We start from the raw sequence: 13,339 nt of genomic DNA, 5'->3' as shown, positions 1-13,339 counted from the left end.
CTGGAATCATGACCCAAGCCAAAGGCAGAGGCTTAAGGACTGAGCCACCCAGGCTCCCCCCCCCACCCACCCCATTCTTCTCTTTAAGAAGCAATTGCACCTTTGCTGTCATGATTGTATCCACAGTTCCACTGTGGGCATCTGTGCTCAAACAAATGAACCTGGCTTTGGTCCCGTCTTTGCGTGATAGATGTTAGTCATAAAAAGACCAGAAGTAGATTTTTTTTTATGATGGTTTAGATTCTTTTCTTATCTGTATTAACAGAAAATCATTGGCATCTAGTAAATTACTAGACAAGAGGCTGTTCTTCCTCCTCACACTCTGAATTAATTTTTATGCTTTTGCTGTGTAATTTCCTTACCAATTTAAACATCCTTCCTCCATCTAAATCTGAGTGCTCAGCCCTGAACAAAACCAAACAAATGTCCAGGTTTCTGTGCGCCACTTTTAGAAGGAATATCTTGGGTTTCACTCGGTCTGAAAAGTCTGAATTAAAATTGGTCTGCTTAGTTTTTAAAAAAACTTGTGTGATTCGTTTAACTACTGGGTTGATTGCAGAAGACAGCTGGATTTGAGGATGTAGGTACAGTCAGATAGCTTGGAAGATCCCCGGATGGAGATCGCCTGTGACGTTCTGTGATGCCCACCTCTGATACAAGGGGGGTGGGTCTCCTCCCTTTCCCTCTGAATCTCTGATCTTGCAGGGATTTGGGGATTTTGATAATTAACTAGAACAGAATAACTAGCGTCCCAGAGGTCTCGGTGGGACTGAGGCACGCCATATTTGCTCCAAGTCAACCAATATTGCCATATGCTCACTATGGATAAGGCACGTTCTAGGTTCTGTAGAAAAGGGAATCCAAAGATGACATAGACACATTTCAGGACTTCAGGTGGGGAAGGCAAACACTTACCTGAATAACTAGTGTCACCATTTACTTATCAGTTGACCTTGGGCAACAGAACTAATTCTCTGAGGTTCAGTTTCTTCTATGTACAATGGAGGCAACAACTTTGTATCTGTTCAGGGCACAAATTGGTCTGCGGTGGAGATATTCCTAACTGAACATGGTGCGAAGAAGGGGGCCTTTCCTTCCCACTAAAGACCATGTTAAACGGCCCTAGTGCCAGGAGCACAGAGACCACATGTGGCTGGGACCATCAGCAGACCGGCAGTATTGGCAAGAAACTCTTTTGTGAACTTGCATCAGAACCCAGTAGGTAGGTGTTCAGATGTCTCACAGTCGTAGTCATCTGATAACACCAGGGTGAAGCCTCCCAGAAGATTTATGAAGATCAGCTGGTTCATCGTGAAACCAAGGGCTGCTAAGGCCCCACGTGTTGCTTGGGGATAACTTGTTTCCGGACTGTGATATTTCTACTACTACCCCCATTCCACAAATATTATTGGTTAGGATAAATAAACGTTTTTTTTAAGTGACTTGCTTTTAAAGAAAAATATTAATAGAAGAACGACTGGTGGTCTACAGCATGGCAAATTTTTTAATGGCATATTTGGTGGTGACCCCTGGGACTATCAATGAGGGGCCTTCTCAGGAGGGAATGTAACTGGGAACTTCATACTTCCAATCCCACCTACAGCTCTCATTTCTCCTCTCTTGGAACCTTCCAGATGCCTGAAATCACTCCTCCTCTTTGTTCCCAAAGCCCTTGTGTAGGTGTCCAAAATGGTCCTTATTCCATTTCATCTCGGTAGTTTGTCTTCTAGTTTGCTTTCCTTGCCAGTGGGGAGTTCTCCAGGGAAATCGCCGTTGTATTCCCTGCAGTGCTTGGCCCGTGAAGGGAAACTCTGAAGAAGGAAAGAATAAACAGGAGAATGAGAGCACTGTCTCCAGCTGTTTCCTGCTGATTCGAAAGCTGTGTGTTCAGGAAAGGGTTGAAATCTCCAGATCCAGTGCTTATTCAGAAGGCCAGTTTGATTATTCAGGCAAAAGCAATCTATATTTTAGGGGACGCCTGGGTGGCTCAGTGGGTTAAGCCTCTGCCTTTGGCTCAGGTCATGATCCCAGGGTCCTGGGATAGAGCCCCGCATCAGGCTCTCGGCTCAGCAGGGAGCCTGCTTCCCCCTCTCTCTCTGCATACCTCTCTGCCTGCTTGTGATCTCTGTCTATCAAATAAATAAATAAAATCCTTTAAAAAAAAACAATCTGTATTTTAGGACAAAGATAAGTTTGTGACTCTTCTGAATAGTTGATTTTTATTTAAAAGAACTCTGACTGATCAGCTTTATCCTCGCAATGCAGGTGCCAACAGAAGAGTAAGATTCCCTGGTTCTTTTTTGCATTTTTGGTTCAGCGGATCCCGAGTAGATCTGGAAGTCAGTGTTTGACATATTCCCATCCCTCTCAAACTCACCCCCTTTTTCATTTGGATTTGCATTCTTGCTTTCAGCCAGCAAGATGCTCTAACTTACCTATTGATATTTAATAGCCTGTTCTTTCTTGAATCAAACCCATTTCTCTAGAGGACTGCTGTTGTTAATGCAGTTAATTGAAAGGAATGAAGCTTTAATGGCAGAATTATAGGAAGCTATAATGGTGCAATGGAAAACCCCCTTAAGTCTTAATCACTTAGCCAACTGCCTGCTTTGCTTTCTTACAATACAATTTAAGTTCACTCTGGCAGCCTAACAAGACAATTGCAGCCAAGTTCTGCTGGCTAGCCTGAGCTAGCCAGAAATTAAGTGCATAGACTCTGAGTCAGACTGCTAGGTTCAAATCCCACGTCTTCTACTTCTTCATTGTGTGACCTTAGGCAATTTCTAAAACCTCTTCTAACCTGGTGACTTTATCTGTGAAACAGGGCTCTGTTCTCTACCTCATCCGGATGTTGTGTTCCATGAAATAATCCATGTAAAGCACTCAGCACAGGGCCTGGCCCACAGTTGGATCCAGTTAATCTAGCCGTTATCATTCTGTTCTCCCATTGCAATGTCCTAGTTTCCTCACAGAGGCACAGATAATTGAAATACAACCATTTATTTTGTAGGCAGGTTGTATCACCATGTAGCTGAGAAAGTAGATAGGTTTTCACTTGCTGAATGACCATGCAGAACGCACTTACTCTCCCTGAGTCTGTTTCAGATCTGTAAAATCAGGCGGACAGGCCAGATTTTCCAGAGTTGCAAACTCAAAATTTGTAGAGGTCAATTCGGTAAAATTAGGCAATCACTGGGGACTTGGGCTGGGAGAGAGATCATAGGGTGGTGGGGAGTTAGGGCTAACTGTAGACCTTTACTACTCAAAAGTGTGGTCCACTGACCCGCAGGATTGACAGAACTTTGGTGTTTGTTAGAAACAGCAGAATCTCAGGACCCACCTAGTGGAACAGAATCTGCATTTTAACAAGATCCCTAGGTAATCTATATGCACATAAAGTTTGAGAAGGCTGCCATGAGGCACACACCATCTAAAAGGCATTCAGCTTTAGTTTTGTTTTGCTTTTATGTTAGCCACAGAAACTTCGGGCTACAACAGGCCTTAGGCTCCCAGTTAAGTAGCAAGTGACCATTGTAGTTGGGGAGCTCTGATACGCTGCCAGCTCTAGGATTCTCTCTGAGAAATACCCTATCATTCTAAGTTAGGGCTCTGGGTGTATATTATAGCCAAGACGAAGCCTGAGTTGCTTAGGACAGTAATTCCTGGAGTGGAAGATTCCTAAAAAGTCATCTGCAGGCAAACTGTGATTGTCCCAGCTCTGCAGACAGGGAGACCCACTGACCTAAATCCACACACCAGGAAGTGGTGGTGGCGGCGGTGGTGAGTATATGGCATCAGGAACAAGGCAATTCTGTGCTGTTAAAATCTGCGCCCATTCTGGTTTCCAAGGCTTCGAAAGTATTAGTTTCTGCACATTCTCCCATGTGTAGTAATTGTTCTCCGCTTCTCCCGGCACCTCCCTGCCACTTCCTGGCAGCCCTGGGGGACAGAAGGTTTCCTCCTTTTTAGCAGAGAGGGCCCAGAGCCGCTTCGGAGCGGATATCCGGCCCGCAGGATGCAGACGAGGCAAAGGCCTCATTGTTCCTTGGGGCCAGCCGCCCCTCCCCCACCTCCCGTAGGCCTCGCAGACCTCGGGGGACCGAGGGCCTATTTCCCAGGAGTGGGACCTTCAAAGAAAGCAAGGAAGAGAGGCAGAATAGTTCTGAAATCTCATGTTCTGAGCATAGCGCGGAGAGCCGCTCAGAGCCCCAAGATAAATAAACCCGTCATTTGAAAGCGTCTTTCCAACAAGGGCTCCGCGTGGTTACTCATTACCGCTCTCCACTGCCGACCCGGGCGATTCCTGTACCTTCTTCTAACCCGTAATATTTGACTGTAATGAGGGCCGTGAATTCACGGGCCCCGCTTGCCGGAAGGCACTTTATTAGCTGAACGAGCCGCTTCCCACGCCCAGATCCCCCGAGTGCCCGCCAGGCTCGCGGGGGCGGTCCCGAGCCCGGGGGGCGCGGTCCGCGTGGACCCGCCGCCGCGCAGCCGCCCCCGTGGCCACCAGGGGGCGCTCGGACCGCGCGGCCACCAGCGCCGGGTGGCCGCCGACTCGCAGACCCAATCGCGCCCTCGGAGGAAACAAAGTACACCTTTGTCAGCGTCCCGGCGCGTGTGCGTGTGAGACGGCGCACACGGGCCGGCCTCAGCGTGCGCAGCCCCCCGGGCTGACCTTCCTCCCACTCGAGCACGCCCCGAGGGGCGGCCAGGACCCGCCCCGGCTCCTGCCGGAACGCGGCGCTTCGCCCGCCACCGCCGTGGCCTGTGGACTTCGCTTTCCCAGCTCTCAGCAAGGCGGGAAACGGGCCAGAGGGAGCCTGGCCCCGGGATTGGGGGCTACGGCTCGGCCGGGCCGCCTTTGATTCGCCCGCTGCCCCTCGCAGCCCGGCGCCCCTAGCCTCCCCGGGCCACGTGCGCCTTCAGTCCGGGTGCGAGTCCCCGGGCAGGTTTCCGACTCAGGAAGCCCGCGCGCCACTCCAGCTCGGGCGGCGCGCCCGCAAGACTACAAGTCCCAGCAGGTCCCGCGCCAGGAGCGCCGAGGCAGGAGGCGCGGCCCGCCTCGCGCCTGCGCAGTGCGACCACCCGAGCCTGCTAGTACCACACCCCCGGGAGGGACGGAGGGGAGGCAGAAGCATCCGAAGCATTAAAGCATCGGAGGGAGCCGTAGGGGTGGAGAATGGAGTGACAGAGAAACGCGGAGGGTGGGGGGTGGGGGGGAGACTGTTGAGGGAGGGGGGAGGGGGGACACAGAGGGAGGAAGAAGCGGCGGCGGCGGCTCCTCTTTGCAGAGGGGGAAAACTCCGAGGGATAAGAGCAGGAATAATGCGGTAGGCAAGGCGGGCTGCTCGCTCCCGGCTCCCGGCTCCGGCAGCAGCGGCGGCAGCCCGAGCAGCGGCAGCAGCAGCGGCAGCACCCCCAGCAGCTGACAGCCCCGCCGGCAGGCTCCCTCGCTGACCGCCGACTGTCAATGGAGCTGGAAAACATCGTGGCCAACACGGTCTTGCTGAAAGCCAGGGAAGGTAAGAGGCAGGGCTGGTGCGTGCCTGGCGTATTCGCCGCGGGCCAGGGTGCGGGTGTCGGGCGGCGTGTAGGCTGGGGCTGTGCGTGTGCAGGATGCCCGCAGTGAGTTGGTCGCGAGCAGGACACCTCGGAGGGCTGCTCTGCAAACGCTTCAGGGGTTCTGCCCTTGGGGTCCGAGAATATGGACTCGGGTAGAGAAGCAGAAAGGTCGAGGTTGCAGGGATTAAGATGCTAAAATCTCCCTTAGTTTCCGGCTCTAACCTTACAGACCCTGCCATCCCAGCAGCTGTTGAAAGGTCAGTTGGAAAAGCATTCATTCAGGAAGAGATGGGCAAACATGCAAACGAAATAGCTTTTCGAGTCGGCCCGGGATGGTTCTGTGAGTGTGAATCGGTGTGTGTGTTGGGGCGGGTGTGTGTGTGGGGGGTGGAATTAGCAGAAGCCAAGTCTTTGCTTGCGCAGGCTAAGTTGATAGAGGCTATTGCTGGAAACCATCCGCTGGGAATGTTTCTTAGGGAAATCCCGTCGTGTGGAAGGAAGCCTTTTAAAGGCAAAGTAAGATGTTAAGGAATTAGCCTGTTCATAGAATTACGGGAGATGTGGCTGTACAAATCACCTAGAAAATAATTCAGAATTTCAGAGTTGGGTTTTTCCCCCCTTTGGTGATGGGAGGAAGAGATAACTGAACTGTCTGATCTCGGTTCAGTTAAGAAAAGAAAGGTAAGTGTGCTGGGCTTAGATGCGTTTTGGGTGCTAATTATTAGATTTCCTGCGTTTAGCTGGGAGGAAATATCGTCAAAACGAAGTGGGTAAGAGCCTAAGTCAAAGCTGTAAACACACATTTTGACTCTTCCTTGAGATGGAAAAAAAGAGCGAGAGAAAGAAAAGTGGCCCAGAAACTTAGATGCTTCCTAAAATGATTGCGTGTAAACATACATATTTAGGAACACCTGGAATTTATGTAACATCTCTTTTGCCAAGATTTGAGCTCTGGCGTGCAGCCGTTTTACAGAAAGGGGAAGTGGTTTTTCCCTTTCATGGGAGGAGGCTTTCTTTGACACCCAAGGTAGAAGGCAGCCTAAGTAAGGTCTTGACTTCAGAGGGCTACTCAGGGAGCAGTCCATGAAAATGCCTTACCTACTTAATATTTTCATTCACCCACTTTGATGAATGAAGGAAGACTTTCTGGCTAGCAATAAAACGATTCATGTTTACCCAGGCAGTTCTATCCCCTTGTGGGTCTGTACACGCTGTGCCGGTGGGTGATGCACGGCTCAGTAACTCAAACCAGCGTTCACGTCGTGATTTTGTCTCCACTTGTCGCTCTAAAGCCACCTGGAAGGTTTGCTTTGAAAACCCCAGCAGAGTTTAAAATATGCTGGTCCGTCCCCCCTCCCTTGCTCAGCTTTGATGTGAACAGATTTGTAGGAGTGGCTGTTACTTGAGGACTTCAGGTTTCTAAGGCCTAAGCTTCTTTTTTTCTACCGAACCTGCCGTTTTAGCTAACTGGATCAAGGTAGGGACGAGTGGGCTCTTCCCTGGACAGGGCTGTGCGTCCGGGAGGGAAAGAAGCGGAGAAAACAGCCCCCAGCTCTCGCCGCCGCTGCAACCGCCACCTAGTGGTGGGACATGGTTGTACATCTTGGGGCTTGGGGGCTGGGAAAGTTTTCCACCCTCCCTCCATTCTGAAATTATTTCTTGGGAAATCACTGGATATGATGGTGCTGGAGGCTTTGCAAGTTTCACTGGTTACTCCTCTAAGGAGGAATCCTGTTCCTTAGATCTATGCTCTATATGTTCGTTCTCCTGGGTTTTTTCTTCCCTCAGCCTTTGGTTGCTTCTTTTATTTTTTTATTTTTAAATTTTTATTTATTTATTTGACAGAGAGAGATCACAAGTAGGCAGAGAGGCAGGCAGAGAGAGAGGAGGAAGCAGGCTCCCTGCTGAGCAGAGAACCTGATGCGGGGTTTGATCCCAGGACCCTGAGATCATGACCTAAGGCGAAGGCAGAGGCTTTAACCCACTGAGCCACCCAGGTGCCCCTGGTTGCTTCTTTTAAAATGTTTTGCTTGGAGTTGGCAAAGTGTTGTCAATTTTCTCTCCCAAATTGGTCTCTCTAGTTCTTTCTCCCTCCCTTCCTTCCTTTCTTTCTTTCTTTTTTTTTTTTTTTTTTTTTTCACTGCCTGATATTTTTGTTTGGCAGGCTAACAAATTGTTTTTTTCAGAACTTTAGGGAAGAGAACTGCAGGCTGGAAGCGTCTATGGAATGACTGAATTACAGTGATCAAAAGTGCTGGAGAATGTGCCTTTCACTTCCTTTGCCTTTGAAAGTCTTTTCAGTTTCTGTTGGAGAGTTTGGGGATCATCTCATGGTGAGAAAATAGCTTCATGCCTTTGAAATGGAGAGGGCCTTGTCTGTAAGGAAAGGGAGAGACATGAATGAGAAAAATTAATCACTGACATTGACACTTCATTTTCTGAATTTGCATTTCTCTCCATCTTCCTTTCTTACATTTAAAGAGAGTCCCCGATTTTATGTGCTTCCACTTTTTTCTTTTGGGTCTTTATTAAATATTTGAGCACCTATATTCTAGTTAGTATGGAAGATTTTAGAAATAAAATCAATTTATTTTTCTCTTTTCAGTTATCATATTCTTGAAGTAATTCTTTTAAATTAAGGAACACCCCCCCCAAATCCCATTATCCAGATATTTGGAAATGAAAATTTCAGTCAGTTTAGTGAAACATCTAATGTAAAATTTATAGTATACTTAATAATCTGAGTTGTTTAGAATGTTTAAAAGCCCTTCTTACATGAAGGCTCTTACGAAAGGTCACAGATGAGAAATATGATGGGCATATGTGAAATTTAATTTACTTCACTTAACAAAATACACTGTAAACAATTTAAAATGTGGCTTTCAAGTAAAAGTCACATTTGTCCCGAACAATAGAGAAACAGGCCTTGAAGAAAGACAGACGCACTTTGCAAATGCTGTAAAGGAAATTGTAGTTGTCCATGTTGGTGGGTAATTCTGGGTCCTATCTCTCATTATTGTTATGCATTCTTAAAGGCAAATGGCTTCTTAGTTCACCGTAAATTCAGATTCTTACCATAATATGTATAAAGGGAAAACGTGAATATATCAATAAAATAGGAAATCTGTAAGTGGTTTAGAGTAAAATGAGTCATTGTAAGTAATTCTAAAACATAGCAAACAAATCACACCTTTGTGAAAGGTTTTTTTCTTTTTTTTTAAAGATTTTATTTATATATTTGTCAGAGATCACAAGTAGGCAGAGAGGCAGGCAGAGAGAGAGGAGGAAGCAGGCTCCCTGCTGAGCAGAGAAACCCATGCGGGGCTTAATCCCAGGACTCCAAGATCATGACCCGAGCCTAAGGCAGAGGCTTTAACCCATTGAGCCACCCAGGCGCCCCTATGAAAGTTGTTTTGAAATAAGAAAAGATAGATCTGGATAATCTAAGTTCAGAATATTAAACCTCCCAAATGTACCTTGTGGGCTGTTTGTCCTGGTCTTCTAAGTCTCATGACTTGATCACTCTTAGAAATTTTAGATTACTTTTCTAAAAAGTGGTTAAGGAAGAAAAAAAGGAATATGAGACTGAATTCATGCCAATATATGGAAATGAGCTTAGTGATTAAGCATTTAATGTAAAGAGACCCAGACTATCTATTTACATTTTAGAATCTCAGAAAACTGGCAAGCAACCTGGTGTCGAAATAAGAGGGAGAAAGAGTATTTGCAGAGTGTCTTTTGTGTGTTTCTTTCAGGTTTATTGTTGCAGTAAAGGTTTTTGTGTTTTTCTCATATCCTAGATGTCTTGCCTCACTCTTGAGTGAACGGTGGTTAAGAAGCAGTTTTGCAAGGGCTCCCCTTTCTTCACAGGCCAGCCGTAGCCATATCTGATCAATAACGATGACAGAGGGAGTACTAATCACATTTTCCTGAGCATGATCCTAGCAGGCACTGAGCCCAGGAACCCAGAAGTCAGAAATGTAATGACTTTGCCATTGGTCCCAATTTCCCAGAAGCAGAATGTATAGGAACTTTTCTCTCAGAGAACTCTGGGGCTTGTTGGCCTGGATCTTCCCAATGATCAAGATTAGGGGCCTGGTGAAGCTCTTGCCCGCAGACGCTAGGGATGGTGGGAGGGGGGTGGGAACCTTCATCCAGCTGGTGAAGGGCAGCTCTGCCAGGACCGACTCACTATTCCACCACACGGCTGAAAGCCTGTGCTCCCTTCCCTCTTTCCCTCGTACCCCTGGTTCATGATGATGAAACCGACATGTCAGTGTATTTCATTATGAGAACACTGGAATGTCTCTGAAACTTACAGACTCCTTCCTCACTGTCACCGGCAGGCAGGCATACTTGGTCCTCCCTGGGGCTTTTCCCTTCAATCTTACTGAGCTCAGAGCTGCGGGGTTCACCCCTGGCAGGAAACTGCCTGCCCTATTAAGTACAATGCCTTTAAATGAAAACTGCCTTTTATTTTTTCCAAGTGTCTTTTCAGTACTGATGACTTTGAGGTAGAGAAACCAAAAGCAGTGTTTTCAGAATGGCTTGCTCTCTTTCAGAAAGATTTCAAGTGATGATTTTAATTAATCCAGCGGCCTGTTTTAAAAATCATCAGATCAATGCCCACAAGACTCTTCTCTTTCAGTAGCTTAGCTGCTGCTTGTCAGATTCTAAACTCCAAAGTGCCCAAACTCTTCCAGTGCCCAAACTAATCCTTGTTTAAATGATGTCTTCGGAAGCTGTAACTCTTGTCGTGGCTTGGTAAATGATAGCCTTTGGGTCTGGGCTGAAGACTTCAGTAATGTCTAAGAGGATTCAGGGAAGAGCCCAATATGCATCCAAATCTACCTTTACCAAGGGCTATTCAGCCCATACCTGGGAACTTCCAGTGTTCTTGGGAAACCATCCAGGACTGTGGGCAATATTTGTTTTTATTTTATTTTATTTTTAAAAATTTTTAGAAGATTTTATTTATTTATTTGACACACAGAGAGATCACAAGTAGGCAGAACAGCAGGCAGAGAGAGAAGGGGAAGCAGGCTCCCTGCTGAGCAGGGAGACCCATGCGGGGCTCGATCCCAGAACCCTGAGATCATGACCTGAGCTGAAGGCAGAGGCTCAACCCTTTGAGCCACCCAGGCACCCCTGTTTTTTTAATTTTTGAAGTAGGCTCCATGCCCAGCGTGCAGCCTGAAATGGGGCTTGAACTCATGACCTGAGATCAAGACCTGAGCTGAGATCAAGAGTCCGACGCTTAACTGATTGTTGCCACCCAGGCACCCCTGTGGGCAGTATTTAAAGTTCATATTTGATGCCGAGATATTTGTGGCTCAAGGTAAAGCATTATAATATTTAGACATTTTTTTTGAAATAAAAACCATCTTATGGTTACAGAAGTATATTAACCACAGTCGACCATGCAACTGAGCAGAAACTTGAGAGCACCATAGACAGTGACCACAGACAGTGACCTCATAGAAAAGGAAATCAGGAGGCGCACCTGGGGGGCTTAGTCCGTTAAGCTTCCGACTCTTGGTTTCTGCTCAGGTCATGATCTCAGGGTCATGGGATGGAGCCCCTCATCAGGCTCCATACTCAGTGGGGAGTCTTCTGGAGAGTCTCTCTCTCTTCTGGAGAGTCTCTCTCTCTTCCTCTCCCCGACTCCTGCTCTCTCTCTCTCAAATAAATAAATCTTAAGGGAAAGAAAGAAGGAAAGAAAGAAAGAAAGAAACCAACCAAGAAGAGTTTCTCCGGTCCTGCTCCCCCCACCCCCATACCTCACACCAAAATAGAATAGTGAAGAAAAAGGGTTTTAAGATGTGATTTTAAAATGATTAAAATGGATTGTGCAGGCTTAGATAGTAGGAGTGATTGCTACTTTAAAACACATTCTGGGGGTGGTGGCTCAGTCGTTAAGCGTCTGCCTTCGGCTCAGGTCATGATTCCAGGGTCCTGGGATCAAGCCCCCCCCACATCAGGCTCCCTGCTTAATGGGAAGCCTGCTTTTCCCTCTCCCCTCCCCCTGCTTGTGTTCCCTCTCTCACCGTCTCTCTTTCTCTGTCAAATAGATAAACAAAAATCTTAAAAAAAACAAACAAACCCACATTCTGTATTACTTCAGTGAAAATTTTTATTTAAAAATATCCTAAACATTGCAAAAATTTTAATCAATAAATGAAACCTCTTAAAACTGATCTTTTTGGAGTGAAGACCATGTTGTTCCATTTGGTACCATCTAAACACTGGAGGATGCACTCCACTTTGTACCCATCATGCTGTGTTTTAAGAAGAAGGCAATTGGGGCATCTGGGTGGCTCAGTCAGTTAAGCATCTGCCTTCGGCTCAGGTCATGATCCCAGGGTCCTGGGATCAAGCCTGGAGCTGGGCTCCCTGCTCAGTAGGGGATTCTACTTCTCCCTCTCCCTCTTCTTGCTCGGGCTCTCTCTCTCTCAATAAATAAATAAAAGCTTTACAAAAATAAAAAATAAAATAAAATAAAAAGAAGGCAGTTACCTCTAAGACTAGACCATAACATCCCCCTCCTCAATTCCTCATTTAGAGAAAACCATTCTCAAATTGTCTTTGGGGATGGACAAAGGGTGGAACCATTCATTCATTCATTCATTCACTCATTCATTCAACATCTGGTTGTTGAAGGGCCCTGTGGGAGCATGTCAGCCTGACAGAAGTGCTGCTGAGGTGGCTGGACAGGTGGCATTGGGCCTGTCATCAGCATCGTCATCTCAGGCTTTTAAACTGGTAAATCAGATTTGAGTTGAACTAAATTTTCCCCCCAAAAGCTAAAGTTGACAGTGCTGTGACCTGCTTCGCTAGGTCACCATATTGACTTTGCTGTTCCTAGAACTCGGAAAATAGCCCGAGGGACCAAAAATAGGATTTAAGGGTAATTCAAAGGTCACACTTGAGGGATAGGCCCGAAATGTGGAAGACAACCGCTAATTTTCCAAGACATTGTGTTTGATTACGGTCAGCTCCTACAAATGGAAAACACCAAAAACAAGGGCAAGAGGACCATTTGGTGGAGAAATGAGAAGATCTAAGAGGAGAACTGGTGTGCTGGCGTGCCTTCCAGGTGGAACCTTGGAGGTCTTTCTAGGGCTGTGGCCTGGGTGCGGTTGCTGGGCCACAGTTCTGGAGTGAAGGTGCTGGAGGGCGCCTTCCTTTCTGGCTTTTTGTTGGGATTGGTTTGAGGAATGCAGCCTGTCACCTGGAATGACCTGGAAGGGTTAAAGCTCTCTAGTCCTCTAAATCAGTGTGCTGTCCAACGTGGTAGCTGCTAGCTACATGTGCTTCTTTATATTTTAATGAATTAAAATGAAAAATTCAGTTCCTTAGGCATGCTGACCACATTTCAAGTGCACAGGAGCCATGTGTGGCCAGCGGCTCCCTTGCTGGACTACATAGATACAGAACATTCCCAACACAGCAGAAAGTTCATTTGGACATAGCTGCTCCAGAGTCCTACACATTAAATTGAAGAAGAGGGTGATAATCCCCTAAACTTCTGACATGAAAACAGTGGGGAGGTAAGGGAGGGGAAGAGGAAGAAATGGGGACGGTATGGAGAAGAGAGAGGGAAAGAGACAGAGGCAGGGAGGGGAGCTGGGGGATGAGGGATTAGGACTGAGTCACTTTGGAGACAAATTTAGTTCAGGGACACTCACAGATACCGGTGGTGGTGAGCCAGCCATATTTTTTCTTTTTTTCATATCTTGTTGGGAAATTTGCCTAGATTGAGCAACTGACTTTC

The 13,339-nt window shown here is 47.0% G+C and overlaps 1 protein-coding gene across 2 annotated transcripts in view; it reads left to right on the top strand.

Moving 5' to 3' along the window:
* The first annotated feature begins 5,230 nt into the window (after window positions 1–5,230).
* The window catches only part of GRK5 (G protein-coupled receptor kinase 5), a 208,141-nt gene continuing 200,032 nt past the window's right edge, over window positions 5,231–13,339 (top strand). Inside the window, exon 1 of one of the 2 annotated variants that reach the window (XM_032878689.1) lies at window positions 5,231–5,525. In XM_032878689.1, coding sequence (XP_032734580.1) covers window positions 5,474–5,525 — 52 coding nt within the window. In that variant the 5' untranslated portion in view covers window positions 5,231–5,473. The remainder of the gene's footprint in view (window positions 5,526–13,339) is intronic. The other variant, XM_032878681.1, reaches the window with a different exon arrangement.

This window comes from Lontra canadensis, unplaced genomic scaffold (assembly GCF_010015895.1).
Source record: "Lontra canadensis isolate GAN:19392208 unplaced genomic scaffold, GSC_riverotter_1.0 scaffold3, whole genome shotgun sequence".
Classification (NCBI taxonomy): domain Eukaryota; kingdom Metazoa; phylum Chordata; class Mammalia; order Carnivora; family Mustelidae; genus Lontra; species Lontra canadensis.
This window is presented reverse-complemented; position numbering and strand designations above follow the sequence as displayed.